General features: G+C 32.5%; 1 protein-coding gene across 1 annotated transcript in view; it reads left to right on the plus strand.

The window, feature by feature from the left end:
• Positions 1-11,606: 11,606 nt before the first annotated feature.
• Positions 11,607-21,339, plus strand: part of LOC134711484 (tyrosine-protein kinase SRK2-like) — a 63,969-nt gene continuing 54,236 nt past the window's right edge. The window contains exon 1 of the mRNA XM_063572093.1: positions 11,607-11,728. Within this exon, the coding sequence (XP_063428163.1) occupies positions 11,655-11,728 (74 nt within the window). The 5' untranslated portion in view covers positions 11,607-11,654. The remainder of the gene's footprint in view (positions 11,729-21,339) is intronic.

The following is a 21,339-nucleotide window of genomic DNA, read 5'->3' on the forward strand; positions in this document are numbered from 1 at the left end:
TCTGTTTTATTTATTATGCTATGTGCTTATAAACAAAAGGTACCATCTAACTAAAAAGAGAAGTACATGAAGAAAAAACATAACAAATGCATGTACTTCTGTTTCTTAACTAAAGAAATTAATCATATAATAAATATGCCTTAGTACCAGTTTATATTGCAGCAAACACTGTGCGTCTCTTTAACATCGATAAATTCAAATTCAAAATCTTTTGCTTATCAGATAAACATACTGAATTGAAAACTTTTTAGTCCGGAAAGTTAACTTCTTCCAACGACAAGTTCAAATAATAAAGTCTGAACAAGTGCTTTGATAATGCAAAAGTCCTTATGAACCACGCTCAATTCCAGTCCAATTCTAGCATGTTTGTTACTACTAAATTAACTGTCCTAAAAATCCAGTTGTTTAAAATCAAATTGTAAATTTTTCGATTTTTTAATTCTTTCAAAATCAAGACGTCACTATTTGAAATGTATAAAAAATTAGGTGAATACAAAAAAAATAAAATGTGGTATGATTGCCGATGAGACAATTCTCCACAAGAGGCCCAAATGACATATAAATTAGCATGTAAGCCGGATCCAAACCCTCCTATTAACTTTTGACAGTGGTGTAACAGTACAACATAACGAACGAACTATAAAAATCAGTTGAACAAGACTCACTCATCAGATGGATAAGTCTTTGCCTATGCTATGTTTTGTTTAACCATAGCAGCACCCCCCCCAAAAAAAAAATCAAACTCAAACTTTATACTAAACACTATATGGATTAGTTTGTTTCAAACTTGAGAAGAAAATCTTTGAAAAAATAACGACGGATACAAAAACAAATAAAACATATGAACTTAAGTGCATATACCACCTCAAAGTGATGTGTTTGAGCTTCTTATTTGGCCATTTAATTAGGGACTTTCCGTTTTAAATTTTTCTCGGAGTTCAGTATTTGTGGTATTTTACTTTTCGAATGTTCTAGCTCACCTGTCCCAATGGGTAAGTTTGAGCTTTTGCCACCACTTAGCGTCCGTCGTCCGTCGTCGTCCATTAACTTTTTATAATGATCATCTCCTTAGAAACTGCTACTCCAAATTCAACCAAACTTGGCCACAAACATCATAAGTGTATTTAGTTTTTTGCCCTTATATGACGATGTTATCATGTTTGTCTTAGACACGACGATAGTCACAGAAGGCGAGACATGGGTGTTGCTTTTCCGGCTGCATCGTCGTGTAGTCGTCAGTAATGGTAAGTTTTCTGATCAAGACAGTTTGACAGGAACTATACTTCTGATAGATCAATGATAATTTATATTTAAAAGTTGCATTACTATCAAAACAGATCAGTTTGAAGACAAGTTCTTTTATATTGGAACCGACATCTAGATACATTTTCCTTGCTTCGGAATCGTATAACTTCAACGTAAGCTACACAATTTTCCGCCACTGTTTCCAGAAACTATGGAAAGATCATATATATAAAAAAATCAATTCAGATGGACAACATTTACATTATTTTATCAATTTGAAAATTCGTTCTCTTCTGCAAAATAGACATCATAAGAAAAATTAGTTGCGAAAGATATCAATGAGACATTCAATCAGTGGAAAATAGACTGACAACGTAATGGATGAAAAAGAAAAAGAGACAAACATTCAAATAACAGAACACAAAACTCCACATAGAAAACTAAAGACTAAGCAACACGAATCCAACAAAAAAATCGGGGGTTATTTCAGTAGCTCCGTAGGGGTAAGCAGATTCTGCTCCACATGTGCACCTGCCTAGTGATCAATGTAATTCGGTAAGACATAGTGTATAAGAATGTTGCAGTGTTATTTGTAAAAGTTGCGAAATTGATATCTCAAAGATTTTAGTTGTAAATAGTGAAGATCCAAGATTTAACGTTAACTTAGTTAAGGTGTTGATAAAAATGAAATGTAGGGTATACGTCGAGACCCCCCCCCCCCCCAAATCCCCCAACAATAAAAACAAAATATAAAAAATACACCGATATCTCAACTTATGGAACGCCATTCAAATGTGAGGATAAGTGAGAATCGGTGAATAACGCAATAATTGACTTTCAACACAAGTCAAATAGAGTGCAACATCTTTTATATTGTAAATCTGTTTTTTATCAACATAATTTTCATTTCTGAACGTTGTCTAGAATATTGCAGTCGGTTTTACTTGTGCTAATCTTTTGTTTTACGAATGTGTTTTTCTATTGCCCGAGTTAATGTCTTACAAAATGTTATCTAACAATTCGTGTCACTTTACATGTTGAGCTCCATATTTCAAAGGATAATAATGAGTTATCTCGCTTTATTTGTTACGGTTGCTATATCTATAATACTAAAATTACGAGGTCCAATTTATCAGCCGGTGTCCTATAGCCATTCTTCCCCCATGCCAAATTTTCCGGTAGGAAAGACTGGATTGATCCAATATTTCCCCCCGGAAAAATTGGCATGATCCCACTTTTCCCCCTCAGCATTATGGGGGGAAAACCAGGATCAGGCCAATTTTTCCCACGTAGTAGCGCGAGAAGCTAAATTTTCCGCCTTGTAATATAACGTCGGCGACGTCACGGTAAGAATTTTTTATGAAACAAAAGAATAGTAACTTTTCTTATATCAGTTTATAGTTACCAAAGCTTCATCGTATGATAATACATTTGAAAGGTATTAATATAGATATATATATATGTTATATTTATACACACATTCTGATGTGATGATCACTTCCATTCTCCTTCGTGAACCCCTGGTATCATTGACTAAATGAATACAATTACTTTCACCGCTTCTGGTCAATTAGTAGATTTTCCCCAGGACAGACGTCTATGATATCTCCAAAGTATTATGGTGAAATGACTTCAAATGATATATCATGCAAAGTATAAAGTAGCAATTAAAAGAACTTAAAAAAAAAGCACGGATAGAGGGGAATACTCGTCGCACTTTAAGCTTTCATTCAGGAGAAGAAGTCCGATACGGATGAAACTTCATTAAACTTAGAGGAGATCTGAACACCTGCTTTTGCCAGAACGGAAGACGTGGAAGTACAGGGACTAACCACATTATAGTTTGAGCTATACAAGATCTACAAAAAAAAAACACCTACCCTGATATAGGTTCAAACACTTTCCAGCACTTATGATACAAATTCGACGTGGTATTAAGTAATTAAAGCCCACACGGCATTTCACAACGATAAACCCTCATATAGTCGCCTTTAAAATGCCCCTACCATAAAAATGTGGGGAAAAAAATCAAACAAAACTAACGCACTTATTTATAACAAAATAATTTACGAAAAACATATGACCGACATGAAACGTCAACAACCACTGTACTACATGTTCCATGCTTTGGAATGGCACACAAAGAACGTGGCGGCATTAAACTCAAGACAACCCTCCTCCAACACAATACGGAACAGCACACCGCAAGAAATTCTGTAAAATATCATCTGCAATTGACTTCACTAAATTGTTAGTACGGTGCACAATAATCACTTACATAAAAACAAATAGACACAAAGCACCGAAATGAAAGTAAAATGTATGCGCTGTTTACACTAAAAGTTATTTCAAAGCCAGTCAAAAAGTTCTCTAGTCGGAATAGTGGACAAAGACAGAATGGTAAACATGTAAACAAGACTGGTGAATATGTAGACAGACTTGCGGACATAAAGACAGACAGTTAAATATGTAAAAAGACTAGGGTACACATAGAAAGACAGACTAGGGGACACATAGGCAGACTGATAAACCTGTAGACAGATTTGTGTAAATTTGAATGAACAACACATTTGTATACAAATAAATATAACACTGTTCGATTTACATTCGAGACATGCATATAAATATATTGAAATCTATATCATGGGGGAAAGATTGGAATGGGGGAAAAGTTACTATATGTATACGTATTGTCAACTTTCCGTAGGGGAAGAATGACAATGATCCAAAATTTCCGCGGGGGAAACATTGGCTCATGCCAGTCTTTCCCCCGGGGGAAAAACTGGCATGAGGGAAGAATGGCTATATAACACGTTAAAACGTTGAATCAAAGAATTCAACTTTATTTATAACTAATAAAGTACAATGGTGTAGATTAAAAATTACACCACTTCAGACCCTTTTGTTAATAATTAACAAGTTCCGGGTCGAATCCGATACCGATAACAATTTAGTATATTCACCTGTTACTTTAATCTTATATGTACGTTCCGCATCTGACAGGCGCACCTCCAAATGGTGTATTTGATTTTGCTTTAAACACGGGTCATAATAACAGGGTCGACACAACTAAATTCAATCATTGTCAAATTGTTCCCTATTGTAGTTTTTTAATTAGTAAGACTTTCTAAGATAACAATACGAATACTAAAAAATTGGACTTAAATTGAAATAAGGCGTATAGGTACAGTTTTCAATTTGTTAGCGGGCATGACGTAAAACCGCGAATCAAAGAATTGAACTTTATTGGACAATGCTGTTGATTAAAAATACTCAATTCAAGGACCTGAATATTACCAATAATTGAAGAGTTCTAGGTCGACGGGTTCAAACAGAAAGATTTGAAAGCAGAGAAACTGTATCTTAAAATCGGCACGACTTTTATCAGATGATAATACCAATACTAAAATAAGGCTTACGCATAGTTATATACTTTCATTCAGTCACGGACCCGCGATATCACGGGTGTGTTCTAGTGCAATTAAATATAATGGTGCAGTTTCCTAGTCCGTTCAATATTTTTAATGTTGTTTATGAAACAGCTGGCGCAATACGGTTGTTTGCGGAAGTTGACTTCCTATGTTATCATATGCCTGGTCACTTTCTCGCCTGCTAATATTTCCGTTCATATCTTTCATTTCGGCTTTTGCACCCAAAATGATTTTTGTGATATTAAAGCATACAATGTACGTCTAAAACCGTGTTGAAAGAAGTGCAATAAGGTTACTATGTTTAACTCTTATATGCATATAGTTGATAAATAAAAGTACATTCTCTACCCAAAGAGTAATATGTTTTCACGTACACAGGGGCGGTTTCAGCCATTATTGAAAGGGTGTATCCTAACGTAACCAAGGATAAGAAATGGGAGGGGTTTCCAACCATTATTCCCTTTCCAAATGGATTGATATTCCATACTAAAAAAAACCAGACCCCCTTTGTATCCACCACTGGGTGCAGATAATCACTAAAGGGAAGGAACATTACCTATCAATGCAAGAGACACTCACTAGAGTTTTGTTTTCACAAGACCACATTAATTACCCAACACACCAAAGAGAACCGCTGTTGGATATTTGGACAGCAATGACCAAAAACACTCCAAGTCAATGTCCAGACATACGACAAGGCGGATGATATCTACATAGTCTAAAATATATGAAATCGGAGACATTATTTTCTTTTTCTGTTTATGATATGTTTTCTTTACTTATTTTGCTATTTGTTATTTTTATTTTCCATTTTTTGTTTTCATTATCGATGTGTCTACCATTTTAAAAATGAAAATGTATGCAGAAAAATGTTAAATACTCAAAACATCATTGTAGTTAGAATGTTGAAAACCAAAGTATTCGATTTTCATCACGAATTCATTATTGATAACTATATATATTTTACGAAGAAAGGTATCTCAACACTGAGGCTGAACATTGACGAAACCGGAACATCCCTTGCTATTTGCAAGACACAATTAACGCAACGGTCAGCTATATACGTTTTGGTGTTTTTAAAAAGCGGTTAATTTTAGCTTTACCATTAGTAAGACTAAAATATATCAACATTGCCCTAGATTCACTTATTAATTGATGTATCGTGGATTTCGGGAGTTTTGTGTATCCGTTTAGTTTGCACACATTATTTCGTTCATATTTTTCTTACAATTCATATTTTGTATTTATCAGATTTGCAGAGTGAGGGTTTTGTAGATGTAATTGTATGCAAAAAGGTAAACATCGTTTGTAAAATAGCACATTACCATAAATACAGTTCTATGGTAAACTCTTCTTCGTTATAGCCAAGGAGACTGCATTAATCACAACCCTTGGCTAGCGAAAATGTGATTGACCGAGGTATATAAATATGTTGTATCGACTTTTCTCATCAGGAGAAAATGAAAAGTGTTGGCTTTAATACTGTGTTAGATGTATCAATAAGCAGACACATATTTTTTAAGGACACCAATAGTTACTTGGGGAAAAAAGTATATAGTGGCTGGTGGTCTTCTTCCGACAGTAAACCCATTGCAAAATAGGGCGTAGTTAGGCTGTTTGTGATGTATAAATGCGTATCGATGCACGTGCGATCATAATGTGAGCGTTAAATCCGATCCCTTGTGTGGAGAGGATGTCACGCTCCATGCACGTTAGAAGCCCTTTAAACAACTTGTAGATGGGTTAGTAGAGACCAACGTTTTGCTCTCGAGTATCACCAGGACCTTAGATGAAGATTTTGTTTGAATTTATCTTGCGGGTGGATGAAATACATTTGTTCAACTGAATGAAACAAAATACATATATCATACCCGTCTCCTTATAAATGTTTCATACAAGAATCCCTCACTTTGTATTACTGTCATGCAATAGCAAATTAATGTAGTATGCCGCGTACATCTTAACAAAAGGTGGAAATCATAAGACCTGCATAATTTAACGGAGCATCGGGAAACTCTCCTTGTGATTCAGCATCTTTCATACAAGGGAAACAATTTGCACTAATTCCGCTATATAATACAGTACAGTTGAACAAGTTACAAATAAGCAACGAATTTATTGATACCGGCCGTGTATTAAATGATTGAAAAGATGGACATTAAATAAGTATAGTTCATTGATTTCATTTGTATCAATAATTCCTCTTATTGTCGAAAAGAGGTTATTACAGGAAATCCGACACAAAAAGCTGTCATGTATGCACCAAAAAATCGTTCCTTTCACGAAAGTGTTGAACGTATATGATCTATTTTTATATGATAGCACTTCGTCAGTGCAGTTTTAGAGCTACACCCTCTATACCAGAATAGTAGCTACGTTACAAGTTACCCCTCAGCCCCATCCACTTATTTGTCTCTGTTTTATGCAAACACTATAATGATGGTAGACTGCATATGAATTGACGTTGATGAATTGACATATAGGAAATTCTTAAAGCGACTTTGCACGAACCAAAATTCAATTTGCATGAATAACGATGGTGATTACTTGAACAATCACCGGAGTTTCTTTACTTAAGATTAGCATATGAAATACAGATAGTGCTAGATTCACATGACCTTTTTTAGTCGTCTATGAAGGGGGCAATGTGTGTTTTCTTTGTCCGTCTGTCTGATCAGATTATAAGTTTTCCTCGCATACCTTATTCTCTTGACATTGGTATTCATGTATATCATGCAAAGTTACAAATCAAATAAGGAGGTATGGGTATTTTTTTCAGAATTTATTTAAACCAGGGTCAGATCTAAAGGTACTTCAATCTTCACTAACAAGTGACCAAATAGAACATGATGCAGTTACCTCCGAACTTCAGTTAAGATAATTTTGCGATCCATTATACACGAGTATATTACTATAAACAATTGAGCTGATCTACGCCGCTAGATTAAAACTGACGAGGAAAGGTAACACACGGCAACTGAAAGCTTTATTTTTGTAAAGCCCAGGTGGTCTTGTGGTCTAGCGGGACGGCTGCAGTGCAGGCGATTTGGTGTCACGATATTACAGTAGCATGGGTTCGAATCCCGTCGAGGGAAGAATAAAAAAATTGCGAAAGCAAATTTACAAATCTAACATTGTTGGGTTGATTTTTAGACGAGTTGTATATATAACGCCTATAGATAAAACGCCTAAAAGGTGTACACTACAACACCAATAATACAAAAAGGAACTATAAATGTAATTATTTATAAATATTTCGGATAACAGATATCCTTCGTCAGTCAGATTCTGATGTTAAAAAAATCATCTTTAAATCTTCTTAGATTAAACTTTTACTAAATCTTGAAATTTATACAATAAAAAAAGGCAAACCGAACATCAGTTAAAACGCTTGCACCATTCTAAATTTTTTTTATAGTATATCGGAAGTGAAGATGTATCTTAATTTCTTTCTAATAAACTAACCCGAATAATGTCAGTCGTTATATTCCGCTGATCTCCGTCTAATCTCCGATTGCTACATTACATTTCATATAAACGTGAATTCATTTTAGTTATATGATGTTCTCTGGTGCAGCCTTTTAAGAAACCGTGAATTGTTTTCTCAAAATTTAAATGCCTTCAACAGCAATGTTTGATGTTTTGATTTTTTATAATCACAATAAAATTGTTGAAAATCACTGAAAAACAATTTTTGACAAAATTGTAATATGTTTCAACGACATTTTTTATGAATGTTGGCCCTGCAAGTGAAAACATTTTTTATTGGATAATTGTCTCTATACCTCTTTGCATTTTCTCTAGACCTTTACTTTGTGAAGCTATAAATTTCTTGATATTGTAAAATTCCTGATTTTCAAATAAAACTGTTTTTTCTGTGTAGTGAGCTCTTTCTTGATCAGCCACAATAAATCTAATTTGAAAGGGGGGCTTCTTTGTAATCTTTGTATCTTGAAATTTTTAAATTGAAATCGAACATTTGATATGCATACAATAACACTACATTGAATGTTTGAAACAATAAAATAACTCCCAGTGTAAGGCCTGAAAATCAATTTGAAAAATGGTTTATTATTTCATCGGTGTTAATTTCCGAAAAAAATATATTTTATTTGAAATAAACATCGATTTTCATTCCATTAAACGGACACTGTATAGCTTGTTTTCAATTAATTACTTATTTGAAATATTAATTCATTAATATCTGTCAGCTCTAATGTCATTACCTCTTTCTTCTTTTTTTATCAATTATTCTGGATAATGTCAATTATAGTTTTTGTATTTCAAATCATGTATATTTCATAGAAATCAAGCTGCTTTTTATTGCATAACTCTGTTTCTATAATAACGACACTATTTTCAATTGATTATCTGCCATGTGCACACGTTTTGCATGTCTATAGGACAGGTTGGTACTGAGCACGTAATCATAATTATCGTGTTGTGAATGGGAATACAAAAACAGGGCCGTAGCGTAATGGAGGCAAATGAGGCAAATGCCTCACTCTTGAAACGACAACCAAACTTTTGAAGTTGGTGTTTTTTTTATTATGTATTTTACATTATCAATATGCGAGTTTCGAGTTTCAAATTATCTACCGGCACACTACATACAGTGTGTCCAATCTGCAGCAACGATTGCAGCTTTTACCATAGCAGTGAAGGTAAAAAATAAGTGTTCCGAATACATTCAAAAAAAAATAAAAATTAAACAAATCTTAAGGTTTATGTACCCTTCTGTAGCCATTTTTGTACGAACTTTTCAAACTTCAATTGTATCAAAACTACAGATTGTTTTCATCATATCTGTAGTTTTGATACAATTAAGGTTTGAAAAATTCGTCAGGCACCCGAACCCCCCTAAAAAAAAAGGCTCAAAAATTTTTCGCCTCGCTCCGCTCGGCGAACTTGCCTCACTTTAAAGACCCATGCGCTACGGCCTTGAAAAATGGAACACATTGGTTTTGATAATGTTTTGTGAAAGTATTGAACGTTTCCACTTACAATATTACACGCGTGTTTGGGTAGTATAGAATCATATTATTTACAACTGTCTCGATCCGCACAACTCTCGCATTGTGGTTATTTAAAATAAGATATGCTCTAAACGTTACACAACTTATAAAAAAGAGGATGTGGTATGATAGTCAATAAGACAATTCTGCACAAGAGACCGAACGACACAAAAATTGAACAACTATTTGTCACTGTATGGCCTTCAATAATGGGCGAAGCCCATACCGCATAGTCAGCTATTAAAGGTCCCGAAATGACAAATGAATATATGTTCAAACGAAATGTTCAAACTTGTGCACAGAAAATGAACGAAAAACAAATATGAAACACAGCAACACACGACAACCAATGAATTACAGGCATGTGGTGGGGTTAAACATGTTTGCAGGATCCTAACTCTCCCTTACTTTGGAAAGTGGTGTAACAGTACAACATAAAAACAAACTATAAAAAAATATAGCTGAAACAGTCTTAGCTCCTCAGATGGATACAAATAGAAATACAACTAACAAAAACATGTGGCGGGGTTAAACATGTTTGCAGGATCCCAACTCTCCCTAACTTTGGACAGTGGTGTAACAGTAAAACATAAGAACAAAATATAAAAAATCAGCCGAAAAAGTCTTAGCTCATCAGATGGATACAAATAGAAATACATCAAACACAGAGTGAACGTGGCTGAGTACTTGTACATCCCAACAACAAAAAGATACTAAGTACAGATCTGAGAGTACTAGCATGTCTGCAAAAAGATAAATAATTGCAAAAAAAAAAAGTTTATTTCAAAAATGATGATTAAGTTGGATGCCCCTCTTGGCATGGTCTTGGTCTGGTCTCATTATTTTTAATTTTAATTGTGAAAATAGCCTACAGTACAACATGTCAACTTAACTGTTACGATTTAATAACGTCAACCTAAGGAATCCCAGAGTATAAATTGGACGAAAACTGGAAAATTGTTAAACTGTCTTGATACATGCATTTGTATAGCATTCGTTTTTACTATTAACTCTTTGAGTTTGCTAGTGTATTATAAACTGATGAATTATTTATTGCTTAAGATATCTTTGATTGGAGTTGTTATAAAAATATGATTGATGAAAAATATATCAATTTATAAATTAAAAACACATCGTGGTAATATGTACCTACGACATTTAAATATCTATCATGTGTTGTGTGCACCCCAGCTTCCTTCCTTATAGGTCGCCACAACCAATTAAACAACATAAAACTTCATAAAATTGAATTCAGAAAATTGCTTGTCTGACAAAATTAAATAAAAGAAGCACTTCTAGTTATACAACATTTAAATGTTGCGAAATATTAATTAGCTAGTTATAAATCAAGACGAATTGTAAGACATCAAAGAAACAATTAGGTTTTATATAGTACCAGTGAAACATAAAATATTGAAGCAAAGGAGAATCTGTTTATGTGTTTTTAACTAAGCGCTTATTTCCGATAGAAAAAATGACATGATTCAATAAATAATAACTTGTGTTTATTTATTTCTTTTGAAGTCTCTTTGCACATTCTTTGTCAATTTTGACAGTTTCTCTTCAAGTAAATTACCGCCATTTACTATAAAGTAAAATATACCACTTTAAAAACCATTGTCGTTTTTACATCTTCTCCTTGTGAGACATGCATCAATTCACTTTAGTACTAATAATATGGTATTAATAATTATAAATATCGAGATTAATTATTAGAAATAACGGCTCCCGGGACTTTACAAAAGAAATAATAGCTCTTAAGCGGAATCCAATGATGCGAACAGCAGCGCTACAAATGTGTTTGCAATCAATTAATTTATCAATAGAATACAGGGTTCTGGATATAACATCGGACAAACGACCACTTACTAATATTTACAACTCGTCTGAGTTATGACGAGGTTTTATTTTATTTTTGTTGAGAAGCAGGATTTCTGTTGAATATTCCTTATTGTTGTGAATCATGATTAAGTCAGAGTTAGTAACGTCTGTTACATGTCCTTCTTTTAGGGAGATAAGAGAAGATAAAGTCAAAAGGTATGTTTTATAACATTTTTTTGCAGTTTGGTGTTTTTTGGTTTGTTTTTTGCTTGTTATTTTATTTTTTATGGCACTTTTTACGAGTTATCTAATAGTTCTGATTATTCGTATCATTTGGAATAGAAGATTAAAACACGTGAATCCTATAATTAAGCGAAATTGAGAGTTTTATCGTAGATTTTAAAAAGTATCTGTCTGCACGAAGAAGGCTACTTGCTTAACCGCCATATAATTTTAAAATCGAAATTGAACGAAATAGTGCAAAATTATCGTAATAGTTGCTTTCCAAATGATCTTGTAGAACTGTCCACTGGTTTTTCATATATGGACTGGTGTAGTGATTTTAACTTTTTTATTATTGAATATGACGATGGAAGTATAACATTGACATATTTAATAATTCCATAATATGACCATCTGTTCAAATGATAGGCAAATAAGTGATATATGGTGGTTGTTTGGGGGAGTTCGATTCTTCAATTAAAAAGATAAAATAAGGCAGCGGGTGTACAAAGAACATAAAATAAATATTGCCATAAGATAACAAGAGCTCATAAGAAATATAAAAATAAACCAATGGTTAAAGGTTAAACCACAAAATGCAGTTAGAAAAGGTAGAAAACCAAAGCATAAGAATAAAAAAAAGTATAAAAGACAGAAAAGGGCGACCCATTATTTCGACTTATGTAAAGATCAAAGGTTGTTAAAAAGACGAAAAGCAATACGTCGACCCCATCACAAGAGTGTGTAGTGAAACACAGACCTGTTGATATAACATTGCTTAACTACGAATATGAAAAGGTATAAAAATGATAATTTAAAGTCTATATAGCACAGACGTTAGTTATTTACCTCCTTTTATTATTTTCTTACTCACGTTTTCCCTATAAATTATGCGTTTTTGCTCCTAACAACACAAATCAGTCGCATAGAAAATTATATGTTCAGACACTTTACTCTTTAGAGAAGATAATCGACTCATATACAAATTGATAGTAATGTATCAGAATAGCAATAAGTCATTGCCAATAAGGAAAATAGGCTCAAAACATTTAAACTAGAAAAAAAAGGATCCATGCCTTAGCTTCGTTGGTTCTACGTAGTCCCTTGTTTTACTATGAACTTGATACAGTATAGAAATGAGTAATAAGGTCTTTAAGTGTTTTGCAGATATTGCTTTATTTAGTGCTTTATCGCTTATTTCACACTAAATCAGACTAATGGAAGCTTTATTGATTCTAATCGGGAAGTAAAATGTTTTTATTTGATAAGATGGTATAGAAAAGGGTTTGTTGAGTAGGAAATAAAATATATTTACTATCTGTGAGTCACAAACAAATTTTCAAACAGCAAAAACGTGATGAAATATACCGAGCTGTTCATTTAAAATCAAAGCATTATCCTAACTTTTCATCTGAAACAACATGAGTATTATTCATATAACCAAGTGCATGTCTAAAAAATGAAATCGAAATAAATAAGCAGGTATCTTTTTTACGAGAGAAACAAAATTGGTATATTGAAATTATATTTTGAGATAATTTATTTTAAAAGTAACCGCCCAGTACTGTTTCAAAATTCAACAGCTTCGACTGCTGGCACACTTTCCCTATGAAATAAGTTTCCATTTTTTAATCTTTTAAACTGATGTAAATTTGATTTCATTTTGACGAAGTTGAAATCAGTCCTCTTTTCCTCAAATTTGACCATTCGAATTAGACTTATCACCGAGTCTGTACTTACACGAGCAACACACCGTGTGCCAAATGTGGAGAAGGATCTGCTTATTACGGAGATTACTCGTTGTTTATTGTGGGATTAAAAGATCACTCATTGTTTTAGTGGAATTAAAAGTTGTTCAGTCTGTAGTGTTCTGTGTACTGTTTTGTGAACTGGTGTGTCATTACGTTGTCTGGGGTTTTTCGATTTATTAGTTTGAATATCCCTCTGGTATCTTTTGCCTCTAATTTTTTTGTATTTTATGATATATGTGATCAAAGAAAAAAAAAAGAAAGAAAAAAAATAGCCTTCGGTATTACCATAAGTCCAAATATTAGGAAAACACTAGCTTACCAATACCATTAACAAGTGTCATATTCCTGTCTGGGAATTGACTATAACACAGAACAGTCATTAATATTACGTGTGATCCGTTTTCTATCAATGAATAATGTTGAAATAACGGAGATGATTCGAAATGATATTTTTTATTCGGAAATAAAATTCCACTATCGCTATACTAAAAATGAGTAACCGACATAGCCAATTCCTACAGAAACTAAGCACGAAATTGCATAGCAGCATTAACATGATTGAGCAAAGGGCGAAAACAATAATGTTTGCTTTGTAAGTTATTAGGTCAAATTCATCATTCTTCATTTCAAAATTACATCTATTCACTTTAATTGGTCAGTTTTCTGTTTTTCATTCGCCAGATAGTCAGTTATTTAATATATTCGAAGCGAAATAATGTACTTAGTAAATAAAATACATTAAGATAAGAAGATAACAAACGTATCTGTACCAGGTGTTGTTTCAAATTATCTACTATGCACTGTTAATTAATTATTGCATAATACTAACGCTATAGAAGTAACATGTGCATCCGGTATCTATATGAAATGTCAAATTAACACTAAATATCTAAATGTCTAATTATACAATTATACACTGTGCTAAGCTAGGAGTGTAAATTGAGACAACGATACGCCTTGTCCCCAAAATATTTTAGACATAGGAGTTTAGAATTTCCTTAATGGAATACAGAATTGACTAATATTTCGTTTCTTTAAGTCTAGTGGCAGATATTCATACATTTTCATGACGAGAACATATTAATACTATAGGGTTATTGCATGAATATTGGGGAATATTGTCCCGAGTAGAATTTTATATTGCACGAGCTTGCAAGTGCAATATATGTTCTACGAGGGACAATATTCCCCAATATTCATGCAATAACCCTTTTATTGTATATTAAGAGTAAAAATTGGTTTAAACTACATTTTGACGTTGATGACGTCATGAATTTTTGAAGATTTATTGCACTAGTGCAATATTGGAATTTATTGCACGCTAACTTTTGGTTGCTTTCTGTGGGAAATATTATATTGCTATACAATAATATAAATCATTTAGATAAAAGTGAAATTTGGTGTAAAGGTAGATGGGGATAGCAACCCAACGACACAAACACATGAAAGACATTTAGAGGTCTAGATATGGTAGACTGGTTCTCTGTCATTTCTCTGTTTGGCTTTGACAGATACCCGTATGTTGCAAGGGAGAGGACCAGCCTATAGATACGGTTGCTAATTGTATTATGTCTCCTGAATTGTTTACAAATATTTTAGATTTTGAAATTCTTCCTTATGATCCAATGCTAAGTGATGTGCATAATGCAATTTTTATTGAAATGTCAAGTAAAGATACATGTATGCCTGTTGTTGAAAATATAAATGTTGATATTGATGATTCCTCTGTTGTTACTAAATGTAAGTGGGAAAATGACAAATATCAGGAATTTAATGATTGTATTGATGAAGCTGTTATTCACTCAATTGTTGTTAAACTTGAAGAAATAGATACTGATCTGATAGATAATATTGTTGTTAATTCAATAGTTGATGAATGTAATTCTTTAATTTTACAAGCTGCCTCAAAATGTGATTTGTTATTGGAAAAAAAGGTCATTAAAAAGGTTGATAATTCTTTAAAAAAAAGAAAGGTTAAGAAACCATGGTTCAATAGAGAATGTGCTGAAAAACGCAAATTGTATCATAGAGCAAAAAATTATAACTGGAGAGTTAAAACTGCTGAAAGCAAGACAAATTTAACAGTGTGTAGTAAAGAGTACAAAAAGGTTTTATGTAATCAATATAGATTGTATAATAAGAATTTCATTAAGAAGTTAAAAAATCTTAGACAAAATGATTGTAAATCATACTGGAACTTACTGAACAGAGCATGTAGCTCTCAGACTAAACAGAATATTGTCAATAAAGTGTCTCTTGATTGTTTTTATAAACATTTTAAGAAATTGAACTCTGCTCAAGATGAAAATGATGATACATTTGAAAATATTGATGTTGATAATATTACTAGTTTAAATACTGAAGTGAATAGAGCTATTTCAGAAAATGAGGTGAGACAGGCTATAAAAGGGTTGAAAAATAATAAAGCCTGTGGAAATGATTTGATTATTAATGAATTTTTGAAGCATTCTGCTGATAAAATGTTACCAGTTTTTATTGCTTTGTTTAATATTGTTTTTGAATCTGGTTGTATACCAGACTCATGGTCTGAAGGTATTATTGTACCAATATATAAATGTAAAGGAGACCCTGCAAATCCTGATAACTACAGGGGCATTACGGTTCTTAGCTGTTTTGGTAAATTATTCACATGTGTGCTGAATAATAGGCTTAATTGTTATTTAGATAATTTTAATGTTCTCTGCGAAGAGCAAGCAGGCTTTAGAAAGCATTATGGTACTACTGATCACATTTTTAATATGAACTGTCTGATTGATCTTTACTTGCGATGTAACAAACCTTTATTTTGTGCTTTTGTTGACTACCGGAAAGCCTTTGACTCGGTGGATAGATGTGCATTATGGCACAAGTTACTACAACAATGTATTGATGGTAAAATGTTTAAAGTTATTCACAGTATGTATAAAAATGCCAAATCTTGTGTACGATTAGGTTGTAACACCTCAAGTTTCTTTTTTAGCAATGTTGGCGTACGCCAAGGAGAAAATTTGTCTCCTGTACTATTTTCATTGTTTTTAAATGATCTAGTTGAATTTTTGTCACATTCTTATGAAGGTTTGTCAAATGTTTACAATGCTGCTCATATTTTTCTTGATAATGATGAAATTGCTGTATACTTTAGATTGTATCTATTACTTTATGCTGATGACACTGTAATTCTAGCAGAGTCTGAATCTGAATTGCAAGCTGCCTTGAATGCCATGTATTTGTATTGCAAATGTTGGAAATTAGAAGTAAATGTTGCTAAGACTAAGATAGTAATTTTTAGAAAACGTACTTTTGAACTGAATAATAACCTTGCTTTCACTTATGATGGTCAAAATATAGATATTGTTGATGATTTTACATATCTTGGAATAATTTTTGCTTCAAATGGTTCATTTTGTAAAAATAAAGAAAGATTAGTTTGTCAAGCTAGAAAGGCTATGTTTAGTATAATGAAAAAAAGTAGAAAACTAAATTTACCTATTGATATACAGCTTGAAATGTTTGATGTAATGGTTTTACCTATATTAATGTATGGTTGTGAGATTTGGGGTTCTACTAATAACAGTATACTAGAATCATTTTGTCTGCAATTTTATAAATATATACTAAGTCTGAAGAAATGTACACCAAATTGTATCATGTATGGTGAACTAGGAAGATTTCCTATTGATATTTTTATCAAAAGTAGAATGGTTGCATTCTGGAAAAGAATTATTTGTAATAAGCAAGATAAAATTGCTGCTACTTTGTACAAGTTATTATATAACATGCATACCAAGAATTTTTTCCATTCTAAATGGATTGTTTGTATTGAAAAAACCCTTAATAATTGTGGTCTCTCAGAGTACTGGCTGTCACAGAGTGTACCAGAAAATGTAGCCATATCAAATCTAGTCAAACAATGTCTCTGTGATCAGTTCAAACAAACATGGGTTACTACTGTTTATGATTCAGCTAAATGTTTAAATTATAGAATTTTCAAAACCATTCATAATTTTGAAAGATATATTGTTGATCTACCATATGATCTTCGAAAGGCATATTGTAATTTTAGATGTATGAACCATAAATTGCCAATAGAACAAGGTCGTTTTTGGGGTGTTGAACGTGATGATCGCATTTGTGATTTATGCAATTTATGTGAAATTGGTGATGAATTTCATTCTCTATTTAAATGTACTTTTTTTTCAAATGAAAGAAAAAGGCTTTTGCCCTGTAATGTGTATAAAAAGCCAAATGCTATAAAATATTGTGAACTTTTTTGTTCTGATGACTACAATTTAATTGTCAAACTTGCCAAATTTTGTAAAATTGTTCTGTCTGTTATAAATTAGATTTGCCTTCCACTGCAAATTCCTTAAATCATGTACTTTATGTATACCATTGAATATGTAACCATGTCATTCTATGATCTCATTATTTTGTATATTTTGTATATATGTTATTGTTTGTTATTATTGTTTATATTCACATACCCCTGATGGGGTCTTGAGAAATAAAAAGTTTTTCAAGTTTATAAATATTTCGCCTAACTCTGAGTCGGGCCCCGATATTTGTTTTTGTACAGAAACAACGATGTACATGTTATACTATTACACCTCTGTCTAAGGTTACAGAAGGTTTTGGAGCCATCAAACTAGTCTAACATTTTATATGTGCCTGAACCAAATCAGGAGCCTGTAGTTCAATGGTTGCGGTTGTACAATGTCTGTCATATACTTTGTTTTCGTCATGTCCTCATCTAAGGCCTTATGCAAATAAAGAGATGGCAAATTTACCCTGAATATTTTACACGTATAGGATCACAATGTTGTAAAGTTCAAATGGAATTTGAATATTTCTTTATAATTGCAATAGTACTGAATTCTTAAAACGACGTACAAAATAAAAAAGTCACCATTATAGTATTGGTAGTCTCTTTTAGAAGCTTGTGCTGCTATTTAATAAAATGTTGAATATCGATGAACCCTAAACCTCATTGTTTATATATTATTTAGAATTAATACGATTTGAGTTTCAACCGATATTTTTCTTCGGCTTTCTTTTTGACGTTCTTCACTAACTATGACAACTATAATCTAATCTTGTTTAGTCAATCCAGGGGTTCCATGTCTCAAAACATTATTCCCATTTTCTATATATTACCCGTTACTTTACACTGCCTAGCTCATTTATTTTTTGTCTATTTAATTCCTTATCTTTGCGACATATTTATGTGCTGCTCGTCTCAGCGTGCATTCTATACAAATTCCAGCATTTTAACATAGTAATGCGTGGATGGAAGATGGAACATTAGAGTCATTAGCTTTTAGCCATCACTAAGCTGTACTAGTTAATTAAAACCATGCTAACCATGTAATCATTGCGAAGACCAGAGTAACGTCGTAAAATAAATAGATATTGTAATTTTGCTACTGTTTCTGACAATAAGGCGAAAACAGATTGCCAAAAAGTCTTCGAAGTATTTTGTCTATTCACATGTTGCTTCGCAGCAATAAATCAGACTTATTGAGTGTAGCTTAAGATTATTCTTCCCTCCAGAACCTATGCACAGCAATAGCAGAAGGTAGGCTCCATTTTATCTCTTTTTCACTCACGTGTTTAGTGCAAATTATAAAACTAAACCAATTATTTCGTTTTAGATTAAAGGGGGATCGAGACATTTGCGTCGAGGGCCCTTACAAGTATCATTATTATACAGGAACAAATTAAGACATTTGAAAACTTAAAAAAAATCATCAGCGTGAATAAACATACTCAAGTTATCTCTCTCTATAAGTACTCTAGCAAGCAAAATTATTACTTTAAAATATATTTTGATCTACAGAGCCTCTCATGTGCATCAATGTTGAAATATCATTCGGTATACGCAACGAAGAATCGTTTTTTGTAAATAGGACTAATATTCTTCTCAAGCTGAGATTGTGCGAACTCGAATCAAATATTGCTTAGTAATGTATTGAAGTAATTCATAAAAGTTGCGACTTTAACCTTGAGTATGGAAAAAATAAAATAGGCAGGACATATGTGTAATTAAATAAGCTTTATGATGATGTACTGCATGTATAGTATAACTCATATACTAATCATATAAGGAAAAGAAATGGAGCATGCTTCAAATGTTATTTGACATGTTCCTAATATCCAACCTTGAGTTAAAATATACGACCCTGCTACCTACATGAATGAATAAGAAGGTTACTAAAAAATCAAAATGGTATTCGATACTCTCTAACCTGTTTTCATCTACTCGACAATGATAAATCTATTGGTTGATGTAGAGGTCTGTGCCGGTCAAAAGGTTATGCTAGCTGCATGTGTTTTAATATCATCGAGGTCAAAGATCATTACCAAATGAATGAAAAGAAAAACTATTATATACAAACAACACATCACTTTATAGAGTTATGCATTGACATTGAAAATACCATATGGATAAATTGAGAAAATAAGGTTGATGTCAGAGCGGCCGGAGAACTTGGTTCTTCTCAGATGTCTGCAAAGAAAAAAACAATGTTTTAGAGAAGAAAACTTAGAATTAACCAAGAGTTAAACTTACCCTGAAACTTGAAATCAAATACCGTAAAGTTTGCATATGTATTTGATCTATTAGATTTTATTTTTTCACAATCACTTCTTATACTTGGAATTGAAATTACTTAATGCAAGGATTTGTATAGTATTAAAGACTTACTATACAAATCCTTGTTTAATGTTATTATGGTGTGTGTTTTGTCTGACTATTCAGAAAATCTCAGTACATTGTATAACAGTTATATAAACTTGGATCTTTTAATTCCAATATCATGATAAGTTGGAAATGGTATTTGATAGATTTTGACAAGACGCCAGTATTAAAAGAGAGAGTATTAAAAGTGTTGCATGTACTTTTAAATGCTGTAAATGCACGGCAAACTTTCTTCGATGGGAGATAAAACGGACACGCAGCAGAACAGTTCTATTGCATTATCTATACAAATAATTGTTATCTTTAATCAGACAAGAAACAAGTTCGCAAATCGTAAATAGTCCCTAACATTATGGATACTTTATCTTTGACGTAATGGAATATATTGAAAAATACTCAGGCTTGTAGCAACATTTTTTAATTCAATGTTTAGAAAGAACGAAAATCTTAGATCAATAGATATAAAAAGATGTGGTATGAGTTTCACGAGACAAGTCATAATGTGTGAAAGTTATCCACGAATAACATGTCCGAGCAGAAACTCAAAGATGTTGTGAAGAAGGATACGGTTTCACGTATCTGTATGTAAACTAAAATTAGTAGTCAATTTCTATCCTAGGACGAATCGTTGTGCCAAAATAAGAGATCAACATAAGCAGAAATCTTCAAAGACGATCTGAAAATAAGAAACACTTGTGAGAAATTGCGTCAATTGAGCTAGTCGCCTACCACAATAGAAGTACTTGAATCATATCAAAGCTGTTTTTATTAAATAACAATAATATATTTATAAATAGATCAATCTGAAAGAGAAATCTCTGATGTTACGTAAGATGTGCTATTGTTTGTCTCTATTCTACTTTAAAGTTGTAGTAAAATGAATTAGTTTCATTAGTTTCTCTCATGAGGCGACAACGAGCACTACAATACAAGGATGCTAAACGATTGGACTTTTACATGTCTGATATGCATGTTTTACTGCTGTATGTATATTTAATGATTATATAGGGGTTTCGTATACTTTAGAGTTGAATGGATGTTTAAAGTCCAATAGTCAATTTTTCAAGAGTATCATTCGACCACCGTGACACCCCGAATCAAGTAAAGCTTGTCTTTAAAGTCAAAGTAGTTTCCTACACATCATTTGCTTCCAAATA

This window comes from Mytilus trossulus, chromosome 3 (genome assembly GCF_036588685.1).
Source record: "Mytilus trossulus isolate FHL-02 chromosome 3, PNRI_Mtr1.1.1.hap1, whole genome shotgun sequence".
In the NCBI taxonomy this organism is placed as follows: Eukaryota; Metazoa; Mollusca; class Bivalvia; order Mytilida; family Mytilidae; genus Mytilus; species Mytilus trossulus.